Genomic DNA, 27,056 nt, shown 5'->3' on the forward strand with positions numbered 1-27,056 from the left:
GGTCTTTTCGTAGCCTTGCCAGCATTTCACATGGAACCTGCCATTCACTTCCATTATACACAATCGATAAAGGTTAACTAAAACATGTTACTCTAAAAAGTTCAACGCTCAATCATTAAATCTGGGAGGGCAATAGAGCTTTTTCCAACCGAAAACCTATAGAAATCTAAATCATTGCTGAAACCATGCACAAACTTAATTCTAAAAAAATGCGTGTTTAAAGCAATTAATTCCGATAATCAATACGGAACGAGGGTAATCGACAAATCGGTTTCCTTTGCCTTGCTAATTCGATCGGTTCTATAATTCATTCTGCATGCTATCTTCCATAACACACATATCTATGCCCACTACACTCAAGTTACATACAGACCGACCTGTGCCAGTCATGGCACCCTGAGACTACATACCGTCATGTGCCAAGTAAAAGCATCCTGAGAACGCTGTCGTTGACATGAGCTCGTGTCAAGCGAACATTTAACACACACATACAGCTTCCCTTCAAGAAGGAAGTAAATGGCAGGAACCTGCGTGAGCGAGACTTGGGAGTTGACAACGTCCTTAACCTGCTGCTAGAGTCCTATCTTAAGACTGTTGAGGAAACCAACTGTCTGTTGGCAAATACTAGAGGTGCATTCATGTTCATACTGACGGAAAAATTCTGCAAGTTATTCACGTCCTATTAAGGCCAAAACTAGGATACTGCTTCTCAGGTTTGGTCAACGTACCTTAAAAAGGCACAAATAAGGTCCAAAGGAGGAAAACAAAATTGATACCAGAATTAAGAAAACTGAGTAACACTAAAAGGCCTTACGTTTTCCCACCATGGAAAAGTGAGTGACCTGATCACAAACTCTAAGCTTTGAAACCAGACTGACGACGTAGATAGCGAACAGTTCTTCCAGGGAAGGGATAAAAATACGGGACATGACATGAAAATTAAGAAAAAAAAATTATCAAAAAATATAGGTACCATTATAGTATTAGTGGTAGATGTATACAAATTAGAAAACAGCAAATTTCGACATCATACGGTTTAAGAAGGTGTATGATATGGAAAGGTCAATGGATGGGGCCCTGGGTGTATGAAACTCAATTATCTATCTATATCTGTGGCGCTAGTTCCTACCTGGAACTCCCATAAGAGGGTCGCTACGGCAATAGTCTTTCCATAACTAGTGAATTCCCTTCTCGTACAGTGCATAAAAGGAAATCACACACCCATAATCCTACCAGCTTTTTCCTGAGACTCTTAATTCACTCACATCTAGAGTAAAAACAGAATTGTCAGTGATCGAGATAAAACCACTTTCAGCTGCCACAACTGCCTCATCTTGCCTCCAAAACACTACATGTATGTTGTGTATATACGGCAAGAAAATTATCTTGAACTTATGAGGAAGAATCAAGTATTAAGAGTTTCTCGACTAGTGGTTATAACGATCTTGACGCCGCTAATTACCCTTGGGGAGATAGGCCTAATGTCCAAGTCAACCACCTCGCTGACATAAACCACATGTACGACTGGTTTCCAAGATCCCTAAGGAACCTAAAATACGGCAGCCAATTATACCAAAGGAATTCATCATAACATGACGGCAAATGTATGCTAGCCTAGATATCTCAGGTAATATATATTAGTCATGGAATCTTTGTTTCACTATCTAATCACGTGCTGCTCAGCTAACTTTTGTGGCTGTGTTTTCAGATCACGTTTCTACTCATCCTCATACTTGTTCAAGGTCGTCCTACTTTCGTATAATACCAGAATGGCCAACAACCAGCCGGCAATTTCCACAGCTGAACGTCGTTTAAAACAAAGCTTAGATCTTGAAAGATATAAAATAGTGCCTTCCCTTACGCCTTGTTCAGATTTTGAGCTGGTTAGGTTAAACTTTCATGGTGCGCAGGATGAGGTTTTCCGCGATTAACACAAACTAAGGATATTGGTGCAATGACCGAATACCTCCATGATAGCAATCGTGTCTCAGTTTAATAATGACAAGAATGTCTCCTTACCTTAAATGATCTACGTCCTGTCTACCCTATATTCCTGGTAAACATCAAACGGTGATGAAAACCAACCAATGATGTCCCTCCCTGCTTCATCTTGTACGCGTTACCTTGAATTCTGGAGTTCATAAATGTTCCAACTTATTTCACATAAGCTTTTTTTCTGAGACTTTTAGTTCACTCAGTCACATCTAGAGTAACAACAGAATTGTTTGTGATCGAGATAACCACTTTCAGATGCCACAATTGCCTCATATTGCCTCCAAAACACTAGAACACTCAACGAAGGTTCCATTTGTTGTGCCATGTCTCCCAGCAAATCCTCTCCCTCAGGTCGTGGATACAGACAGCCCACTACGAACGCTTCCAGTTCAGCCTCGTATCACTCATTGGAAGTTATGGTTTCGTTAGCAATTACTAGATGGCGCTAAAATCAGAATCACACGTTTGGTGATGGTACCATCAGATCCAGCGGTGAAGTACCTACTTTGTAGCTTCATATGGAGGCATTTCAGTTTGGTTACTATTACTTCTACATGAAAAAATTAAATAAAAAAAATCAGCCTCTCTACTTAAAAGACATCATTGGGAGTACTAATAGCTTTAAAAATGAACTGAATGAATGACGAAAAAATATTTGCTGGCAATTCCACTCTTAATGACTACAACCAAAGCCACGTTGAAACATCTAGCTGTAAATAGTAATTTTTCGTTGCATATAAGGTTAATGAAGGGCCTGAATATTAATGTATACGAAGTAATGGCTCAAAGAGGGCAGACAAGGTGAAAATGTGGCCTGGAAGTTACTACCTGATGTCAAGGAAAACGGAATGCGCCGGGAGGACACACTTATGACACTGTTACTTGAAAGATTAAGAGACTAAATCGAAAGGTACCACCTCTTAACATATTTTTCTACCTTTTGTTCATGTAAACTGGGGCCTAAAGTAACGTCAAGAAGAAAAGCAATTGACTTCAAAATTCCAGTTTTGCTCCTGTCTCCATTAGCTTTGGATACCGAGTGATTTTCTTATGCAATGCTGGCGTAGTAAAGAAAGCAGTAATACTTGCAGACCATGATTTTGAGCATTTTACTTTCCTGAACGATAATAAATAAAGCGATAGTAGTGTGGGTTATGCATATCAGGAAAATGATATACACTAGTTCAAAAATCAACAGAGCCTAAGGAAGCTGTTCTTAACTTCGAAGTGCAGTCCAGATTCATGTAGATTTTAGGGCAATTGTCATAAAACAAAACACAGACCAAGCAACAGTACGTTTTGGCTAATTGGTGAAGTTTTCCTTTGTTTTTTCGACTTTCTTTCTTATTATGTTTATAGGTTCTCTTGGTTTCTTTTCAAAGTGTTCTATCTACTTTTGCATTTAATTATCCCCAACTTTTCCCAAATATACATAACCCTCACTACTATTGCCTTAATTGATATATTCCAATAAATCATCATACTCAAAATTATACCCTACAACTGTCATCATTTTCTCTGCTTGCTATCCTAACTATAAACTGTCCTAAACCATCAAAATCATTTTCGAAGATGATTTGCTAAGTATTATAGGAAATAATGCATTTGGTAATTGTTTACTCTCCGTACTTTATTGCTGTATTTAAAGACTTTAAGTGGATAAGTTGTTGCAATTCTTAATATTTCAATAAATGTACATTCTAGTGTATGACAGATGCAAATGAATTTTCATGTCATTCCTGGGTGGACTCAATAAATTCAGTATCTCAAGTAAAATTCCCCCTTTATGCTTAAATACCTTTTGTTGGTCATTGTTCCTTTAATGCTTGAATATATCTTTGTTGGTGGTGTGACTTCATGTGAAAATATTTGTCACTCCTATACTATCCAAATATGAAAAGTCAAGCCATACACTGAATATAGGACGTTCTTCCTGTGAGGAAAGTATTTACTTCCAAGTGTGCTTTAAGGACAAAATTTTTCAGCATTATGCACCTCCATACAGGATGGGTGTAACACTTTTCAATGGAAGTGCATGCTCTTTCTCAGCACAATACCCAGTAGCCTATTATTGTGCTCAAAAAAAAATTCTTAACTGAAACCAAAACTGAACTCTAAAACCAAATCTGAACTCTCTGTGAACTGTTTGATTTGTATCTAAGTAATGAGTGATTATACCTTAAATGAGCATGCACGTGTATTAATGGGTACAGCAAACATAGTTTTAAGTGCTTGCACATAATGTGTATATAAAATATATGTATTAACCTTCCCTGGTCAGGAATGGAAAAATGTTTAACCTTTATTTCCAGCATCACTAACCCAAAGTTCAAATATATCAAGCACATCTACAAAGATCCAGATTCTACGCAACCTTCCAGTAAATCAACACTAGCTGACCTTCTGTTAACTTCAGGCTTTATGGTTAAAGACATAAGATGTATGAAATATGTCCTTCCATAATTGCTAATCACATAGCATTGTGGACCAGGCCTATCTCCTCAGTCTCATCTACAAAGTGTAGCAGTTTTGCAGCCTCTTTTCAGTTTTTTACAAATCTATGAAATTATGAGAGCTGTGCCAAGTCATTCAACAAAACAAGAAAATACAATAGTTTCAGCCTACATGAGAAAGTGATGTAAAAACTGAAAAGAGGTGCAATGATTTGTGCATGAGTTGTGTTACCCCATCTCATAACCTTGCTTGCCATGTCTCTTCCAATTACTATCTCTCTCTTTGGAGTACAGGGGCCTGAATTTTTGAAAGGTTAAAGGCATGAATGGGATAGAATGATATGGATCAATGCGCTGTATATAGAGGGAGTAATTAGTTGCTCACAAAGAAATAATTATGGCACCTATACAACACACCTAGCTTTTGGGAAGCACATTTTGTGGTGTTGAATATGTGGAATATATGCTTACGTCCAACATTCTATGTTACTGCTGAGATAAATTTTGGAGTTGCAAAACTTAAAACAGTAAAACGTGATATTTTGGAGGGGATATACTTTGGAAAAAACTGCATATTAACACTAGTGAATTTAATCAAGTTTCTGCTTCCTCATCCCAAGATCCTGTACAGGTCCAAGTTAAGAGAGGAATGTGTTTAGTATAGGAAATACAATGAGTATTGAGTGAGGAGGAGAGCAAAAATGACTTGAAGTATGTTAAATGGTATCATCAATGTAGAGTGAACAGGGTTAGATTTTGAAGTGAGAAGAGAGTATGCATTAGGATAGTCCCCTGCAAGACACCATTGTTGATACTGTAAAATGGACTGGCTGGAGGTGAAGCTATGAATTAGGAAACAGAGATAAGCATTACAGCTAAAAGAAGAGTTTGAAAGACAAAGACATGCGAGGAAACAGAGATAAGCATTGCAGCCAAAAGAAGAGTTTGAAAGACAAAGACATGCCACAAATGGACAAATTCATTGCAGATCCAACATTTTCTGCCTCTAAAAGATATTCTCATCAGGGAATGGCATTTATAAAATTGTGCACCATACACAAGAGGGGAACGACATTTAAAAAATTTTGCACCATAAACGAAAGGTAATTAATTTCTGAATTACTATCATACAGTTTTAATTAATGTTAGAGGATGCAAAGGTACATGTGCTTTTTATATCATATCTATTAAGTAAGCCCAATGTCAACAAAGTGATTATGTCATGAATATATAACTGTACTTAAACTAGTGCTGTGGTCAACAAATGAAATATACATCTTGGCAAAGTGATACCTCTTGTGAGTGACCTTGGTCCAAGTCAGGATGGAGTTAATCAACTATTGTGTGTTATCACTAAGGATATAATTGGATGAGTATCACCCCATTGAGATCCTCATCCTACCAGTGTACATCAACTAAAGGTCAATGATGTGCCCCTTGTGAGGTACTAATAATGAAAGTCTGAATCAGCATGGGTTTAATGTGAATGTGTGGCTGTGTTCCCAGACAGGCTGTGTCGGCATCACCATCTTCTCAGGGTGTGTGATTATGCATATCTCCACATGCCATCAAACAGCTGACCGCTACTGGACCCTAAGATATCTCCACTACTACGAGTGAGAGTTGTCTATCATCTTCACTATTATCTATGGAGGCAAACTGAAATCTATGCACTTCCATATTCATGTGCAATGTATGCAGATTAGATAGATAACATTGTGAAATAAGTCTTGGATTAGTGTCAAATAGAAGAGTACTTTATACGAGAATAATTCATCATTGTGAAATAAGTCTTAGATCAGTGTCAAATAGCAGAGTGCTGTGTAAAGTGAATAATTGTGAAGACAAGTGAACTGAATACTTAGTATGTTGGAGCCTGAGTGCCATTCCTACATGAGTTAAGATCAGGAACTACCACCCACTGAACACAAGGTTACCTAGTAACAGCAAAGCAAATATCACTTTTGTTTACCATTAATGTGGTTACAAAAATGGAGCTGTGTAACTTAACCAACTCTATTTAATTGACATAATTACTTAAGTGTATACCTAACGACTGAGAGTACATATTTCAAATTTTTGCTTTCTTTTTCTTAGTGACAATCATTTGCACAACTGTCCCAGATATGCAATCACATTTGACTATTAACAACCCCTGAAAGGGAAAACAATACTTAATCCTTCACGAAAGTATGGGGCATTAAATCAAGTACAGATATCCACTTTTATTTCTTTCATACTTATTCACCGTTTCCCACATTGGCTAGGTAGTGCCAGAAGCACATATACAAAAGGCCTCATTTGTTCATATTCATTCTCTAGTTGTCTTGTGTAATGCACCAAAAACACTACCCCCTGTTCACAACCATGCCTCACAGACCCTTCCATTGTTTCCCCCAACTGCTTCATATACCCCGGTTTAATCCAATGATAGCAAGTTGTCCCCTATATGCAACATCACTGCAGTTCACTCTATTCTGTCCATGCCTTTCACCCTCCTGTATTTTCAGGTGGCGAGATATCCTAATTAATCTAAATTGGCAGCCCCATGTTTGATACACACCCTGTCAAATGTTTTGGAAACATAGAGGGCTACAATGAAAGCTTCACCAAAATCCCAGAGGTAAGAGGATCAGAGATGAGTCATATAGGAGAGGTCACCAGTAGTCCTTACACCATGAAAAGAATAATAGGTTATAAAAAAGAAGGTAATGGGATTCTAAGTGGCTGAGAAAGTGAGTTATGAAGAGTTTCATAGACTTCGGAGAGAAGTGACAGCAAAGGGGTAATAGCTGAGAGGGTTAGAGTGATCTCTTTTCTTAAATGCCATGCACCAAGGAAGGCTTCCACGAAAGAAGGGAGAGTGTGAGTTTTGAGACAGGAATAAAATATGACATGCAACTGCAGATCAGAGCTAGCTCAAGAGCACTTTTATCTTAAAATTGAGGAGAAATGCTTTTCAGGCCATACATCTTGTCCACCTGAAGCTGGGAGAGTACTTAGATGACCCTATGTGAGGAAAATACAGGAGAGGACACAGATTCAATGGTAGGAGAATTAGATGTAAAATCACCTAAAGCAGAGTCAGAGGAGAAGAGGGTACTGAAGAATAGCTGTCAGCTGCAGAGTTAGCTATAGGTTGATTCGGATGGAAGAATGGGAGAAAGGTTGAACTACATACATCAGTGGAGATGATTTTGGTTAAGGATGAGAGTTTCATCAGTAAGAAGAGTCAAATCAGCACACTTCCTTTATATGAAGGTGTACTCAACTTTACAAACAGCTCTGCAGTGATTCCAAGGAGAAACGAAAGTGGATCAAGATTCAGGGAAGGGAAGAGTCTCATGACCTAATACACTGTCCCTGGTTCAAATGGCATCAGAACAAAAACAATGTAACCATGATCTGGTAGAGAAAGATCTGACAAAAGAACAGATGTAGAACTCTATCCAAGCCATGATAACTTCCTCTATAGATCAGCACAACAGGAGGTATCTCGGCCAGCAAAGTGGTACCCATACCAAGGAAAGTGAGTAAAGATGCTATTCAGGGATGACCACTGAGCTATCCCAAAATGCCAGCATTGGTGTTTCAAAGCGGAAATACATGTCCAATTAGAAGAGATGGAAGATCCTTAGGGAGCAGAAATGGTGTGAGAATAGTGGAAGGATTCTGGGGTAAAAAAAAGACTGACTGCGTTGAAAGTGGCCATGATGGCCAAGAACTTGTATTGGGTGCTTAATCATTTGTTCCAGATGAATAAACAGGGATTCTCTCATAAAAAGAAAGGGACCCTCTTCACTGGAATCATCCCAAGTAGAGCCTAATCAATCCTTGTAGCAAATATCAAAATCCTCCTCAAAGACAATATATAGATACTGTAGCTGGAGATATGATAGCCTTGGACATTGAGTTTCAAAAAGCAGTAGCCATGGACAGCCAGGTTTCAGAGAGAAGATGATCAGGAAAGAGGTGCAAAAATAGTGATGTACAAAAGGTAGGTTGGATTTGAGACTGCAATGTTGCAACAACAAGTAGAAAAAGAGCCAAGTATAGAAGCTGTGTCAGAAAAGATGAACTGGGTCCCACTCACTTGATGTAAGTGAAGGGAGCCCTGGGAACCATCCAGCCCTCCTTGACTGGTGGCTCCATTTTAATTCCATACTAAAGATTCATGTGAATGAAGTATGTAAATATATATCTAAGGAAAGGAAAAGCTATAGTAGAGTAAAGAAGAGAGTGAGTTATATTTTAAAAACATCATGAAGGAGGTGGAAAAGGTGTAAAAAGAAATTAATCTGAGGGGAACATGAGAAACAGATTATAAGGATTACATACAAATCTTATTTTCGTTTTATGGAATATTTATAACCGTTATATGCTATTTTTCTTAGTTTGTAAAAACTACACATCATACAGTTTGCTGGAAACTTATTTTCAGAGATGTTCACCATATCCTATGTTATCAAGGTGCCACAAAGAACTAACAAAGAAATGGCCTCATTCACTCACATCCATTCTCTAATCCCTTAAATATCTTTAATATTATTGTAAAAAAGGATTATGAAACATAAATATCCTATTTCATCTGTAAACAGTAATCAATTCATGGAAAGTGTTATTCTGAAAAATTGTTAACAGCAACATTAGGTAGAATTCATTTCAAACAACAGAACCCTTTACTAGAAGACTATAATCACTTGATATATTAATAGAATGATTTGATGTAAAAAAGCAGACAATATCAACAATCATGATATTCAAAATACATATATCCCAACTTTAATGTTTCAATCACTGATTAAATTCACAACAGAGGAGCTTTGTTATCCATCCATCTCATTCCTTAAATTATCTTGCCCTTGTGGTTAGTTGGATATATTTGCAGTTCAAGAATCCTCTTTGATTTGGGTGCATGGTGGGCTTAGCAATATCCATGCATCAACAGGCACTTTGCTGGTTCTAGCCTAACAGACTATTTTCCTAGAATTCAATGGTCTCATGAAACACTGTACTGGAGGTAATTGTCCCAAACAGAACTCAAATATATGACAAAAAAAGATATATAACCACAAATTCGAGATAAGTTCAAGGTACACTTTCAGCCAAAACTTTTATCAGTTTTTTCTTACCTTTCAGTGGACATCTTAACATATAAAAAATCATACATCTATATAATCCTAACAGTGAAATGAAACAATGGCTTATACTGAACTAAACTAAATATCATAAACACATCACAATTACTTGGTGTATAACTTCTTGATTATGCTGGTCTTGATGCATATGCTGGACTTTGTTTGACAACTTCATCAAGTTTGGCAGCAAACAATTCACTCTCAATTGGTTTATTTAGATGGCATAATGGGTTGTAGACTACATATTCCACATACACCTGCCAAAAAGAACAATATATAAACATGCTGGCATGCTAATTAATTTCATACAGCTAAACTGAAGGAGGGCTCATGCTGCAGACTCTCTGTCATACAAGAGAATCTCAGAACAAAATATCACTACATCATGATATCCCTTTTACCCATGTATTTTCTCTCCATTTCTTTTCAATATTTTCTGTAGTCTCTCTAAATACTCTCACTCAACTAATTCAAATATCCTTCAAAATCCAATGTGCTGAGACTTTCTTCATCACTTAGTTTAGTTTATATGTGAATAAAAAAGCTGTAAGCAATTGATCTACCTAATGTTACCAAGAGTGAAGCTAATGGGTAAATGCGAAGTTACTCTTCCCATGTGGTCACACCACATTCCCCAGACAAACATGAGTCACATTTTCCTGCTTGCACTATCCCAAGACCACTCATGCCCATAATGCATCTACCATGAACAAGAAATTGAGCACTTCCTACTCGATTGCCCTACATTCTCTGTTCACAGATATAAACACATCACAACACTTATGACCTGTGTTCCTGACTGGTGGACAGGGCCAGCTTCCTGAGTGCTGTTATCAAAACATCATATCATGTAACATTTATTAAAAAAAAAAAGCATATATAAGTAGTCATACAGTTTGTAAAATGAGTCATTGTTTATATGTCAGACTAGCAATTAATCACTATCTTTTGGAGCTCATTCATGAGTGTTTATAGGCTGGGCATTTAAATTGGGAACTCACAGTGTACAGATAATGCAACACATTGAAAATTATCTATATACAATATAACACATATTATTGGGAATTATAATATGACTACATAGTGAGATATGTTATTATACCACTGGGGGAATGCAACACATGTCTGGCATACCATACCTTGGAAGTTATCTATATACAATGTAACACATATTATTGGGAATCATAATATGACTACATAGTGTGATATATTATTATACCACTGAGGGGGGGGATGCAACATACGTCTGGCAGGTTGAGCAGTTATTCATTTGATAATTTCACCACATATAAGTAACGTGTTACTATACTGATATAAACATCATTTTCAGCTTGAAGAAAAATGCTAAAATGATAAGAATAAATAATTCATACAATTTGCTTTTAATCTACTAAAAATTGCCACAGTCAGGGCACACTAAATATCTTAGGTATTCATAGCTTCATGGTTGTGCTACAACCATGTGTAGTCATGTGCAGGTGCAATCTAGAAACACCTCAGACTAATTTTTATATGGGAAACCAATTAAAAGCATGAATATAAGCAAAGAATGGTGGAAATCTCACACTGCATGCATGGAGAAATTCAGTGTAAGGAAAGGTGCAACCTACTTCAAAGTTAAAATAATAAATGTCAATGACAAAATGTTGTCTGTGTGGTAAGATAGGAGTAATTTTTTGAGAGGATAATACACTTTTAAAAGGGTTGCCAGAATGAAGAATAATAAAGCTGATAGATAATACAGTTATGGGAAACCACCTGATAGAATCATGGACTGTAGCTTAGGTAGTATCATTTGATAGGACTAAATATGAAAAATGGATGAACTACTCTGTATGAAGGAAGTAAACAGGTATACATAAGAAACAGACATGAGAAGAGTTGAATGGATCAAGTGAAAACAGTATGTGAGAGGCAAAAGAGTATAAGAAAAGTGATACATGACATGATCACATGCATTGGAGGTGCAACTACATATACCTACTTGCTGTACTGAACAAGAAATAGAATTGGAAGAGATAAATCAATTGCTTCAGTTAACCTTTGGGATTTGGTCCTTTTTAATCAACACTTAAAATGTCCTGCAAATTCCAATGCTTAAAAAGTTAAGTATTTTTACTGCTCATTTCCAGGATGATCCAGATAGCTACCAGGAGTTCAGTAACGTGATATCAATAATAGGTAAAAAAATAACCACATTAGAAAGCCTCTACAGGATACAACCATGACTAAGTGAACGTATGGCATCTGACTTACTGTATGTAAGTTCAAACCAAGCCCTTTAATATGTTGCATTACTTACCTGTGTGTATATCTGATGAAGAAGTTCCTTAATCCCCTGAGCATTAACATCAGTATTAAGAATAAACTTGAGTCTTGATGGTGTTTCATAGAGGTTAAGACGATACTTATTGGTGCTATAAGTAAGGTAGCCTTCTCGGAGATCCACAGGGGACACCTGTGGTGGAGATGGGATCACTCAAAATGCCATAGGTAGTATAAAGTAGCTTAATGCATTCACATGATTTTCACCTTTTCACTCATATCAAAATTCCTAGGTGCTTTTAGAAATGTCAATGATTTAGAAAAAAGTGAAAGTTGTATTTATTTCACTTCCCTAAATCACTTATAGCATATAGAGGAAAGTGTTTATTTGCTGTTCTTTCATTCTTTTAATTCAATTTTAGCTTAAAAGTTTATACTCATGACAAAAGAAATTTGCTCACATAAAACCATGTAAAGCACAAAACCATGAAAGCACAATATTTGCAAAAACTGCACAAATCTGAAAATTTCTTCCATTAGATATTTTGTATGAGTGGAAAACAGAAGAATAATGAAAAATCTTATATTACTCATACAGTTTTTATTATGTAACTGGAAACAGAAAAATCTGAGTCACACTGACAAAGTCACACTGACAACTCAAAAACTTAGTTTCCATGTGCCTGAAAACTTACTAACAGTAACCCACCTTTGTGACAAAAGACTTGATGGAAAATATCATCCCATACATCAGCTTAGCTTCCTGGAAGATACAACAATGTGAGAATTATTTTGTAAATATTTTGTTCATACATTAACAGGTACATAAAATTAACTTTAAACTCAAACTGACAATATCATTACAAATTTAGAGTACAGTTAACTTTAATCTAATGAGGCCACATTGTAAGGTATTTTTCGGACATACTTGACATAGTTATATAAATCTATGCCATAATACCACATAAAAAAATTAATTACCTGACCTCTTTTCTCAATCTACAAAACATATTTATCTAACTGATGAATTAAATATTTAGGAAATTAATGCTGAATTATAAGACTACCACACTTGAGAAAAACATTCCCAGCCCACTCTGATTTTTTCCTATGCTTAAACTGCTTAAAGCCATTTCATGCAAAACAAGTTATTGACCACTAAATTAACAAAATAGCAAAGAGTACCTCTTATCCAATGTTTTTTTTTTTTTTTCTTCAAAAACTCAAGCTAATCTATTTAACACAGGAGGTAGGCATGTATCATTCTGTGTCAAAGGAAGGTATATAATCTTACCTCTAAAGCTGTGCTTTTCTCATCTAACCATACTGTATAGCATATTCCTTATCATATACTATAATGCAACTGCAGAACATGATTATAAATGAAGAAGTAGAAGGGTGGACTTGAAATGGCAAATACTGTAGCACCACATAAAGCATAACATTAAGATGAAGACCAAAAGGCAGACTTACTAATATCAATTTTCTCTCTAACATTAAGAGGTACGGAGACTTTAATAACCTTTTAAAAAGTATCACTTACACAATTTAAGAAAACTTTCCATAAACAGATTATCTGAAGTTTTTCTTTAAATTCCTCTGTACATTAGGATTTTATTTTTACCAGTCTACATAGTGCCAGATGATTCAGTTTTAACTCAATTATAATCAATATATTCAGTGTGAATGAATAAAGGAGGTCACTGATCCACTCCCAATATCAACAAACACTCTTGCCATCACTACAATCATATTATCATGACCCATATGTTGATGTATTGCATGAAGCTCTACAACACGTGCAATGCTGAGCTTAGTTTCTTAACAAATGAGCAAAATAACCATATATAAAGAGGCTATTGAACTGTCAGAACATTAAACAATTGGATCTCGCTGATTATGTAAAATACGGTGTCAACTTCAGTGAGAATAATTACTCAGTATAATCAGAATCTGTGAGTACGAGAAATCCAATGGTCCAGTTTTGGTTATCATAAATGGATATGGTCCAACTGGCCCTTCTTTTCCTTTATGCCACTGCTAGCTGCACCTCAAATGAGTTTAGAAGTCAACCCAAGACCCCAAGCTTGCTGGAACGAAGACTGAGTTGGCCACTTTATGGATCAGGCCAAATGGCCTTATGTAAGGAAATCATATGGAGATATAAATAAAGGACGACTTGAAGAATTGAAATGCTTATTGCTCTTACGACGTTAGTCAGCCACCAGCAGTCCACTAGTCTAGATATCTGACAGGAAGATCTTAAGAGAAGGTACGCCTACTGCAAATGTGTAGTTAAAGACATATATGCTGTCAATTAGGTTACATCACCCAATGACTCCAACAATTCCCACAGAATGCTAATATTTATGGCTAAAGCAAATCTTAAAATCATGGCTGGTGGAAGAAACCCTGTCGGTGGCTGACACTACAATTGAGTTATAGACCTTTCGGGTAATACAAAGCTATTACTCCAGACTATGGCCACGGCAGTTCCTAAGCGGTATCTAGAATGGGACAGTAAATCTTACCACAAAGACAAACTAGCTAAAACCTGAAATTCTAACCTTCACAAAATGACAAAAATGAATAATAATCATGCTTACTTTTGAGAATACTTTTTGGAAAAAAAATAGAGATGGATGCCAAAGTTTGTTAAAAGGACCCTAGGCATTTTAGGATTAAGCTAGTATGGGCTGGCTTCTAAAATTCAAAATGTACCATCCACCATTAAAACACCAAGCATTTATAAACAAAAAGTTATAAACAGGAAGTTGCTAATCACAAATCCATACTCTTTTATTGTGCTATTTTACTGTCCTGCTCAAAAACATTTATCATAAACTGTATTCACTAGATGTACGTAGTGGATTACGAAGTAAAAAGTTTCAAAGCACGATACCAAAGCTTACCCAGAAAATGGTGTAAAAAGTAATCTTTGGTAAACATATTACACAATTAGAATACACCTCCCATTGAATATATGCCAGAAATAAGGAGTTGCAATAGGATACTACTACATTCAAAAGAAATGAAATTTGTGGATGCTATCTCACAGTGCCATTATCCACAATATTTTGAAGATACAAAACTAAAATGTTGGTTACGATAAATGAAACAAATCAGAGAAAAAATATTTGAATTTTGTACTGCACTTCCACACATTCTGGGATCCATGAAATTTCTTCAACTAACCTCTTCTCTTGTCATTCCAGATTCTTTCTTGCGAGTCCATTCAGCATAATGCAGGAGCTGGCCATCACGGTCAAACAAATAAAGGTTGTATATCGTCATTATGATGTCAACTGTAAATATACATGGAATTAATACATATATGTATATACATACTTTATACATATTTTTTTTTTTTTTTTTTATACTTTGTCGCTGTCTCCCGCGTTTGCGAGGTAGCGCAAGGAAACAGACGAAAGAAATGGCCCAACCCCCCCCATACACATGTATATACATACGTCCACACACGCAAATATACATACCTACACAGCTTTCCATGGTTTACCCCAGACGCTTCACATGCCTTGATTCAATCCACTGACAGCACGTCAACCCCGGTATACCACATCGCTCCAATTTACTCTATTCCTTGCCCTCCTTTCACCCTCCTGCATGTTCAGGCCCCGATCACACAAAATCTTTTTCACTCCATCTTTCCACCTCCAATTTGGTCTCCCTCTTCTCCTTGCTCCCTCCACCTCCGACACATATATCCTCTTGGTCAATCTTTCCTCACTCATCCTCTCCATGTGCCCAAACCACTTCAAAACACCCTCTTCTGCTCTCTCAACCACGTTCTTTTTATTTCCACACATCTCTCTTACCCTTACGTTACTCACTCGATCAAACCACCTCACACCACACATTGTCCTCAAACATCTCATTTCCAGCACATCCATCCTCCTGCGCACAACTCTATCCATAGCCCACGCCTCGCAACCATACAACATTGTTGGAGCCACTATTCCTTCAAACATACCCATTTTTGCTTTCCGAGATAATGTTCTCGACTTCCACACATTCTTCAAGGCCCCCAGAATTTTCGCCCCCTCCCCCACCCTAATATCCACTTCCGCTTCCATGGTTCCATCCGCTGCCAGATCCACTCCCAGATATCTAAAACACTTCACTTCCTCCAGTTTTTCTCCATTCAAACTCACCTCCCAATTGACTTGACCCTCAACCCTACTGTACCTAATAACCTTGCTCTTATTCAAACGCGGGAGACAGCGACAAAGTATAAAAAAAAAAAAAAAAAAATATATATATATATATATATATATATATATATATATATATATATTTTATAATTTTTTCATAATTACCACAACACTAATTTCTATGAATGGGTCCTGGTGTTACTCAGCATCTCTTCCAGAAGCTCGACTACTTCTAGCAGGAGGGAAAAATTAAGTCCTTTAAAGAGAAATTCTATGATGAGAATGTTCTTCTAATGATACAGCTAAGCCAAAAGTGTCTTTTCATTGGCAGAGTATCCTCAAGCAAGTGGAACCCAGTAATACCATACTGTATACTGTGTACTTAACCATTTACATGTCTTTTTTTTCAATGGTGTTTAATGTTTCAATTAAACCATGAAATATAACTTTTTCTTTACCTACACATTGTCTTTTCGACCACTGTGGAAGTGTTCTGGGTGTGACTAGTCAAGTTTGGAGCTTTACAATACTATACAAGACCAAGAAAAACTGATTGCATTTCTTTCTGAATACACTTCAGTCCCTCCAATATCCGCTTGCCCTCAGTTTCAATCTCGGATTCATTAGCATCGTACCTCCTACCCATTTCATTGTAACAAGAGACTAACCACGAGGAGTGGTCATATGCTCACTCGGGCACATTGTGCTTTCATGTGCTCTTTTCTCAAAAGGTCTCATTTTAAGGTTGCAAATGTTCTTCTCTTGACAAAGTTCTAAAGTCTTAAATAAATATACACTATGTAGGTCGTGGATTGAGTCTATCTATATCTACAAATGTCACTAATGAGATACCATTCCTAAAGCTAGTCTTTCCTCAGCTATGCTACATTTGATTAGCTCTGGTTGGGTTAATTATATGAATTCTGCTTGTTTTTACCCCACAATTTCCCTCTTCAACAAAGCTCAAAACTGGAAATATACCGTAGAGAGTAGTGTATACTAAGTCAAATGTACTTCCCTATGTAAATCATTACCTATGAATGCGTGTAAACTGGCAGATTCGTGCTCTTCCAATAATTCTCACCATGCAAGTATCAATGATACTGAATGAGCAATATCATCTTATACTTGCCAAATACAGAGGAAGCAGCTGGACCAGACTCACTTCTTATACGCCCATCTCATGTTCCTTCCTGTGGTTTGTTTTGACGCTCAGCTGATGGCTGCAGCGTTCGCCTCTCCCGTGACGTCATGAGAATGTGGATTTACTTTATACCGTTCTTAGTGTAATTCTTTATCGGAATCTCACCCTCTTATAATTATTATCATTATTGCAATTCCTGATAACTGTGTGGTTCAAGGACACCACATATGGAAATACAAGAGTATGTATTATCAACATTTCACAAAAAAACACACTAGTACAAACAAATAGAGAAAGATTTGGCAAAATATACATATTAACCTAACGGGGATTGAACAGAGTATAGATATTTATAATCATTCCTAACGTGGTTGTCATAATACATTCAAATTAAAGAATAGCAATAACAGTACAAAACTACAACTGAACTACGTGTAGATACAATATAAATTTCATGACAAAAAAATCATCTCAAAGAATAAAGTTACTAGTCAGATCTAGAATTAAAAACGAGTTCAGCACACATTAAGATCAAAAGGTCAATAGACACAACCATAGTGGTGCACGATTTCGGATGATCTGAAATAGAATGCAAACTGTGACAAGATTCGGGCCAAGTCCAATGGTACCTTGGGCCAACTGAGGAGAATTCTGGTAGTCTATAAACCTAATTTCAAGGAGTAAGCCTACCAATCCTACCAAATCTCGAGATGGCCTATAGATGGTCAACACGCTCACCTGCACCTCCTAACATTTAGCAAAAGTTATTCAGGGGTGCTGATAAGATATGATTATTGATTAATAATTCGAGAAAAATAATGCGTTTCACTAGTTTTCCTACTATATTTGCAATTATCTAAATGTTCTTTACGGGAAGGAAGTTCTACATTCGTGGAGCCCTATCTCTTGATACCCAATTTCTCTGTCGCTACTCTTGCCTACAGAGTGTATTCAACGGGCGTCGGGATCATACTTCATGAGGAAGAAGTAACAGAAACAGTTTTATAGATAAGCAGACTGATGAAAACCTCACTTAACTTTTCCTAGCAGACGAAAATTAACATTATTTGTCATTCAAACAAACTAAGACATTTTAGTTTCAGCTGCGGCATGTCTTGGGCGACGAGCTCGCCAATTTACAGACCTATTTCAACAAACACAAAATTCGTCACCAAAGTGGCGGAAGGAAGACAATAATACGTTACATTCTCAGCCCTTGGGTGAGGTTAGAAGGTTTGCTTACGTTCTTTTGGTCACTATATGTGTTTTTTCCTACTTTTAAAGTATTTAACCTCATATTTTCTTTGATCATCATAACCCTCCCAACTATGTTATCATTCTAGGATAAAAAGATTAAAAAAAGATGCTCCGCCAGTTTAAATCCAATATCTAGTCTATTCCTCTTATTCTTCTTCCTTAAGTTACTTCTGTAGCGGCTTTAAACTACGTTATTTATTCATCTAGTTATCTATTATTATCATATAGTGCAGTTGCATCAATTCCAACACTTCCCCGCAGAGCAACAAGGAGCTCATAGCCGTGAATCAGCTTATATACATGAGAAAATAGTTTTCAAGTGGGTCGATCTTTGGGTAAACCTAAGCTCAGAATACAAGTCTGTTGTCAGCTCATCAAATATCGGTGTTTACTGAATGTCTGGTCCGTCTAAATTCTAAATGACAGATTGACCGGAATCCATATTATTGGATGAGTTGTACTCCACTCGTCAAAGATGTTAAATTATGAATATCTTCTGAAGATGTCATTCAATGTGACGTAAAAAAAAAATTCGTAAAATCAATGCCTCCTCTCCAACCTACATGTGCTGTTAGCTATTGTTAGCGCGACACACACACACACGCGGGATCGATCCAAGCGTGGACCTACTCGGTTGATGTGTTCTTCGTCCGGCAAATTACATAACGACTGTACATTCTCAAGCGTGAATTTCTCTCAGAATGTTCAACGAAGACTGACATATGTTCATGATATTTCTCTTTCTTTCTCAATATCCCACCGTAAGCGACGAATGGATTAAAACACCGAGCCTACGAAGCCTGCCGCTTGGCCGCTTGGGGTCTGGGGGGAGAGACATTTTTAGTTCCGCGTTCACTGAGGCATTGTTCTTAGTCCCCCTCTCTATGGCCGCGCGCGTGTGTGCAGTTACAAGATCGATGAAGAGAGTTTAAGGGATTTATCACGAGGTCTCACATACCGTCCAAGAAATTGTTTGGTTCAGACATCTGTGAGTAAAGAGGAAAAGTCACAGGATTCGAAATATACAAAAAAAAAAAAAAAAAAACGTATGCCCAATATTTGTAGTTGAGCGGCAGCCTGTTTGCAACATTTCCAGTGGTTCTGTAGTAACCATCATATAGCAGTTAGGAGAGTCAGTTCCCTAGAGCATGGAGTTCTACACCATAGAGTTGGTATTCTGTTATACATCATACAGTTCCCTATCTGCAAATGACTGACAAGAGTACTGACCGCAGAGGCACGACGAAGTATCGTTCCAATAAAGTGGTCTTCCTTCTTATTTTTTAACATATTTTGCAAACTTAGGGTTGGTTTGATTATGTTAGGTAATTTTCCTTAAATCTATTTGGAACTTTTCTATTGAGCGTGGTTTTGTAAGAAAAATGTTATCCAAAAGGATGCCAAACTTTACCACAGTTTAGCAAAGCTAACGAACGTAAGATTGCTCTGGTTAATTGTAGCTTGATATCTAAGGGTCAAGTCTGGCCGTCTGTTATAGGTGGATGTAGCTCCTGAAGTCACCGATGAAGTGACTGGGATATATAGAAGTTTGTTGAGGTCAATGCCTGAGATCCAGAATCATCACGTTCCTAGACGTTGACGGAGCCGCGAACTATTCTTCCTGGCACGATAGCAGTCATTCTTTATCTCATCCACACGTCGTAAAGCGCTGGCATTCTGTCAGCAAACATACACTCACTCTACCTCACACTCAAACGCCTAGCAACACCACTATTCGTAGCTCTAAATTGTCTGCGGCGAGTGCTACGCACTATCCTCGCCTCATGTCAAAAATGTCATCGTAGGGACTAGCAGGTACCTAGGTACTCTCGTCTTTGGACGGTCTTAATTTCTAGTAGTAAAAAAAAAAAAAGAATCCATAAACGGCTCACACTCCCTCCAAAGCTTGAGGTACAAGAAATTATTTGGTTCGTTTTATTCTAATTATGTTACTCACAGCACGATACGAAAAAGTTGGTGAAAAGAAAATCTTACACTTACTATCTAATCTTATCTATTTTTCGTTGGGGGTCAGATGGTTCCCAGCCTCCCAGATCCCTGTGCACAGCAGGTTTTTGCACAGCTCCCAGATCTGTCCTTCGTAATTGTACAGAAAAAGAAAACGTACTTCATGGGCCACCTAAATATTACATAACTGACAAAGGTCAGGTTGGTTTTCAATGACAACTGAATAAATATCAAGAAACAAATTATTCTAAACAACAGTAAATGTGGCTCTCGTAAAACTGTCCAACATTTATTACACTCTCTATTAATTAGAATATACAAGGTGATGCTGCAGTGAAACGCTCCACCACATCTGTCTGGGATGCAGACTTATCTTGGCTCCGTCACGTGACAACCAACCTCCTCCAAGGACTCCACACCCAGACAGACTCCTCCCGTGAGTGGTACAGGCCGACTATGGCATCTTACAAAGCTTGGCCATCTAATTCCACACTAAACACATGCCAAGTTTGTTATACAACACGCCATGGCAGATATCCAAGTTCTTATGTAACTCTGTTTATCTGAACAATTTAACCGCTTTTTTTTTCAGTGACCTTACCTGCAGCGACCATCGAACTCCCCACTGCTATTTCAGGAACATATGCCGACAGAGATCCCGTTTCAGATGGCGTCCTGGACCCTCTCTCCCCCATGGAAGACCTTGAGTTGCAGCCAAGGAGAGTTGCGATCTAACGTGCATCCACTCTTGAAGGGTTAAGCGCTGGTGGAAGGGGAGGAGCCAGCACTTCAGATGGAATCGTCTATGCTCCACACCGCAGCCGACGTACGATTCGAGTGACATGGACACATTGGGGTCGCCTGATATACAGAAGGTCAGTGGTTCACCTAGATCACATCCTACGAGGTTGGAGCACCCGTGGGAAGCTCGTCCTCGGTTCACCAATGAAATTCTGAGGTCTTATAGCCATAAACTTCACTGCTTTTGTTTTTTTTTCTGAATTGTTTACAGATACTTGGTTAGGACAAGTTTCCTTAACTGATACTCAGCTGGGAAAATTTTAAGCTAAATATTCATAAAGTATTGGTCACTATAACTAACAACACCTTCCAATATCTGAAAACAAGGTGAAATAAAGCAGCCATGGTCGTTACAGTAGTGCGAAGTGGTCGGAAAAGGTGACTCAAGCCTTACTCTGCCGGCAAGTTTTTCAACATTATTCGCGGGGAAGAAAAATCCTCGAGATCAATTTTGGTAATGTAAACTTATCAACAAGGCCAACTTTCTGGCATTATTATAGAAAAAAATCTTCCGAAACGTAATTACATAACAACATCACTAGAGGATAGGTGTCAGTAGTATGATACATACAGTGAGAGTGTGTCTGGTAGAATTATGGAAAGCGATTAGGATTTAAGATTGGTGGTAAAATTTGACGCTGACCGCCTAGATGGTCCCGGTAGCCGATACACATAAAGCCCAATAACTAACCAACAAAGCAAGACAGTTATCAAGCAATCGTCCATAAACTAAACTGATTATTTGAACAGGTACAGTTTATCCCCTAGTAAGTAGATCATAATCATTTCTGCATCACAGTGTTTGAAATATGGTTATGCTACCTTGTGCCAGTATTATTAACACATCTTCAGTATCTAATGTCACCATGAAAATAATACATATTACTCGTTTGTCTTATATAACCATTTGCCTTTGAAACTATTTCTCGTTCTAAACTCTCTGAAATAATTGAAAGTTACCATACACCTTGTGGGCTTTACCAGGAAGAATGAGTTCTTGTATTCACGAGAATTACCCTCCTTAGAATGTATGTAAAGGACGCGACGCCACAGCACTCCTCACGGCACGCGAGTTTTTTTTTTTTTTTCTCTCCTAAAACCGTCAAGGGTATATACTATCATTATTATGATACAACCCCAGAATCCTCTTTTATGGGGTTCCTGCCGCTTCGAGGCTACACTCGAAGCAGGGAGCACGGAAATGATAGACTCTTTCGTGCGGGAACTTCCTCAACGTAACTGTCTTCCAATCTTACGTCCACTGACAATCCTCGCCGAAGTGACTTTCCGCTTGTCAAGTGTAACCATACAAAAGCGGCAATCTCTCTCTCTCTCTCTCTCTCTCTCTCTCTCTCTCTCTCTCTATATATATATATATATATATATATATATATATATATATATATATATATATATATATATATATATATATACATATATATATATAAGCCCTAGAATGCTGAGCTACAATCAGTAAGAGGGGAAGAATGGACTCCTTTGCAGTAAGAAATTGTTAGATACAACCTCGTCGAAGGTGACTTTACACTCGCGGCGTCCCTGCAAAGAGACGAGGTTTGATTATATATATATATATATATATATATATATATATATATATATATATATATATATATATATATATATATATATCCCTGGGGATAGGGGAGAAAGAATACTTCCCACGTATTCCCTGCGTGTCGAAGAAGGCGACTAAAAGGGGAGGGAGCGGGGGGCTGGAAATCCTCCCTTCTCAATTTTTTTTAATTTTCCAAAAGAAGGAACAGAGAAGGGGGCCAGGTGAGGATATTCCCTCAATGGCCCAGTCCTCTGTTCTTAACGGTACCTCGCTAACGCGGGAAATGGCGAATAGTTTGAAAAAAAAAAAAAAAAAAAAAAAAAATATATATATATATATATATATATATATATATATATATATATATATATATATATATATATATATATATATATATATTCAACTGAACAGTTGCGTGTAGTGGAGATAACACGCGAGCCAGATATCAAATCCTAAAGATAAGGGACATTTTATATAAAGTATTTAGCCCAGCAACACCTTAATTCTATGTAGTCCCGAGAAAAATCCAAAGAAGTACACCAAGTCAATTCTCCAAGAATGTCTTCTCTTCCCGTCTATTTCTTCCTTCTAAAGCTTCTGCCAGATATTCTTATTACATAATCAACCCACTGAGAAGTTTTAATTTGCAACTGACGGGTCCTGGCTTAAGGACCTGTTACGAGTTGACTGCCTATTACATTTAACAGTATACAGCCGGAAACGTTCTAGAAAAGCTCAAGGAGCCTATTCCTAGCCCAAACTTCAGTTCAGCGTAAACCTATCCTGGTTCGTGTCTGCTTCAACTTGCAGGAAAAAGCTGGATGGTTTTGCTAGGAACAATATTGATATTCTTACAAGAAATAAGAACACGAGTATATTATACATCTCGGTTGAAACTTTGTCTACTAGTCCTTAGTATTATGAAACGTCATGATCTTATTTTTTAAGGCAGTAGAGACGGAGGCAGAAACGAGTAGAAGTAGATACGTCAACTGTTGACGCATGCAATCCATCGCTGAGTCCACGACCCACTGTCTACCAAACTGGTCATTTAAACACCTTCATTCCTGCTGCGAGTTTATGAAGCGAGTTTTCATTTATACTAAAATCATATAAACCCCCATAGAACAAATAGGACACAAACATGTATATACACAGTTTCAACATAAACACGCACGTCTCCCGACTCCCTACCCAAGGATAAACTACACTATGATAATATAACACACAATCAGCTGTGGGGCGGCCGCCTTCCTGCCCGGGAATGTTTTAACCCTGGCAATCTCTTCCTTCATTCCTGCTGATAAAGTAAATTACACCACATTCCCTAAATAATGATTTATGGTAAAGGAAACACTCCCCTACCCACTCTTTTAACATCTAAAACTACACTAGCTCGTTTAAGGTTTTCTTGAAGGTTAGACATGAAGGCATTTGAGCATATGACTGCTACAGATGGTGTCCTGGGCAGGAGTATGAGCAGTACCTAACACCACGTAGCTCTCGGCTGGGAGACGTGGCACAAAGCCCTCCGGGGAAATAACATAGATTCTCTATCTCGATAATTAAGTCAAGATGATACGGATAGGATGATAAAACGGCCATTGTCCACGATGTTCTTTCTTCTTGGCTACTTTTTTTTTTTTTCAATTTTCCAAAAGAAGGAACAGAGGGGGCCAGGTGAGGATATTCCAAAAAAGGCCCAGTCCTCTGTTCTTAACGCTACCTCGCTAACGCGGGAAATGGCGAATAGTTTAAAAGAAAAGATATATATATATATATATATATATATATATATATATATATATATATATATATATATATGTGTGTGTGTGTGTGTGTGTGTGTGTGTGCTCCAATAAGATACCAAGAAACAAAGTCTGGTAAAGTACAACATTATCATAAAGATCATACAAAACCAACGCTTTGTGGGTTAACATTGTCTCCGCCAGATGGACAGACAATCTGCCTTCTAAGTGCTCCATATCTCTTTGTCTAGTCCTTCAGAAAGAACAGTTTATCTTTTTCTCCTCATCTTCCAGTCTGTTGCTTGAGACAAATATTCTCACAGCTGATTAAGAGTGAGACACGGGCCATTCGTGCAGTAAGAGCGTGTCTGTGGTTTTAAAATGAACGCCCAAAGTTGTCCCTCATATCTTTTCTCGACTGGTAGTTCCAAAATGATGTTGTCGGCCTTAACGACCCTAAAAGTCGTTAGGCCTAAAGCCGGAAGAGCCAATCGACGTGGGAATAAGGAAGAAAGTAGAGGACGGTCCGTCTATTTGTATAATCACCCGTGGCTGGCTGAAACTTAGCAATTCAGGCAAAGACCTGGAGAATCTAACGAACAAATAAGGCATACGCTGGAGAGGACGCGAGCGTGGATTGGCGCCCGGACGGAGACTCAGAACTAAGCCAAAATGTATATATCTAACGAACGACACAGGAAATTAAGGAGCTGGTCAGTGACTATTGTTAGATACACCATTTTTCCTTTGTTCAATATATCGTGGACAGGTCTGAGGAGAGGAAAGTAGGTCAAGTTTTTGTGATTATGCTGTGTGTATTTTAATATCTATACGTTTACATATGTTATTCAAGTCTGTTTCTGCTCATGTGCTTATTAGCCCATGTCTGTGCGTATATGTGTCTATATGCGTCTTGCGTTCGCTACCGTGTTCTGCCACATTACACGCAACATGGCTTAATATGTATGTCAATATGTGGATCCACTGGTGCCAGCCAGGTCACGCCAGAATCAATGAGATTACCTTACGATTTTCTCTTGTTTCACTTATGACCGTTGACCTAGATGATTCATAATCCAATTGTATGCTTTTATGTTAACTCTGTGATGTTTATAGCACATTTATACATCCCTGATTGGTCTTGGCTCTGTTATGTTGTGGTCGTAAAGTGTTATTGTTTGCTGTGATAAAGGCTAACAAGGGTCAGATCTGCTCAAATTCGTCATAACTTGGGAGTATTTATGTTAGGTCGAATATTTATTGGAGTTCATTTCATCCTCTCTCTCTCTCTCTCTCTCTCTCTCTCTCTCTCTCTCTCTCTCTCTCTCTCTCTCTCTCTCTCTCGTCAATTTTCCTCTCGTTTTTCTTAATCTTTACTTCTCTTTGGTTTTGATTATATATATATATATATATATATATATATATATATATATATATATATATATATATATATATATATATATATATATATATATATATATATATATATATATGTATTCGACAACTTCAGTCATTAACCATTTTTCTGTTGATAACAAACTTTTGAAAATGAAATTGAAATACAAGACGTTACGTCATCGTACTCAAGAGGTTAAGTAGTGGTACTCGAGGCGTATAGCCGTGACCTACAGGGGGTCAGGTCATCGTGCATGAGGGATTGTCATCGTACTCTTGGGTTTAAGTCGTGGTTCTCAAGGTGTTAAGCTGTCACACTCAGGGTTTAGGTCGCTGCAAATCAAGGGCTTAAGTCATCGTATTCAACAGAGGAGATCGCTCCACGTTGACGGCGTCTGATGGACGGAGCCAAAAGACTGGCCAGGAACCCTCTCACTGCCCAGTGTTGATAAAGAAAAATGTTGGAATCAACAATTAGGCATCTACCCTACAAACTGAATTGTTCATCATACTTATCACTCTTCAGCTGGTAGAAATCACTGCCACATATTCAATCATCTCTGATTCTTTATCTTCAGTATTTGTCTTTAACATCCTAAGATCAGAAATTAACATGTTGGTCTCTGAAGCCAGAGACAACTATTTCAAACTTTACTTGTCAAGGGATCCAATTCAAATTGCCTTGGATTCCCTCTCACATGAGCCTCCGTGAGCACGACAGAGCTGATGCTTTACTCAAACTTGCACTTTAGTAAAGGTTATGTTGAAGACAACATACATTGGGTTGTCAATTCGTAGCCTCAAAACTGCAATTAGAAAGGAACTAACAAATCTCTTTAAAGCAAGTAGACGTGTTCAGATAAGCACAAGGAGAAACACTTTCCATCACAGTGAAATTTGTAAAGTAAGAGATGTATATGGAGAAAATAATAAGAGCAACAGATTACATGTTGTTATTGCTAAACTAATGCTAAACTGTAAGTACTATTGGCGCTTTGGCCTATCTGGAGATGTTAATCATGCGAATAGTAAACCTTGTGGTCAAAGATTTGGGCACAGACCAGAACAGTATATCTAAGAACGTGAAAAAAATGGAGCTTTTTAGAGATAGATCTATACAAATCCGGTGAGAAATGTCAACACC

At 37.6% G+C, this 27,056-nt stretch overlaps 1 protein-coding gene across 5 annotated transcripts in view; it reads right to left on the bottom strand.

Annotated features, from left to right (window-relative positions):
- Positions 1 to 5,567: 5,567 nt before the first annotated feature.
- The window catches only part of Bet5 (blocked early in transport 5), a 28,219-nt gene continuing 6,730 nt past the window's right edge, over positions 5,568 to 27,056 (bottom strand). The window contains exons 1-5 of one of the 5 annotated variants that reach the window (XM_071668096.1): positions 20,994 to 21,102; positions 15,047 to 15,156; positions 12,561 to 12,614; positions 11,889 to 12,044; positions 5,568 to 9,843 (exon numbers count right to left, since the gene is read on the bottom strand). In XM_071668096.1, coding sequence (XP_071524197.1) covers positions 9,715 to 9,843; positions 11,889 to 12,044; positions 12,561 to 12,614; positions 15,047 to 15,156; positions 20,994 to 21,087 — 543 coding nt within the window. In that variant the 5' untranslated portion in view covers positions 21,088 to 21,102 and the 3' untranslated portion in view covers positions 5,568 to 9,714. Of the gene's footprint in view, positions 9,844 to 11,888; positions 12,045 to 12,560; positions 12,615 to 15,046; positions 15,157 to 17,057; positions 17,270 to 20,993; positions 21,103 to 27,056 lie in introns of those variants that run through there. The other 4 variants (XM_071668098.1, XM_071668097.1, XM_071668099.1 and 1 more) reach the window with 4 other exon arrangements.

This window comes from Panulirus ornatus, chromosome 12 (assembly GCF_036320965.1).
Source record: "Panulirus ornatus isolate Po-2019 chromosome 12, ASM3632096v1, whole genome shotgun sequence".
In the NCBI taxonomy this organism is placed as follows: Eukaryota; Metazoa; Arthropoda; class Malacostraca; order Decapoda; family Palinuridae; genus Panulirus; species Panulirus ornatus.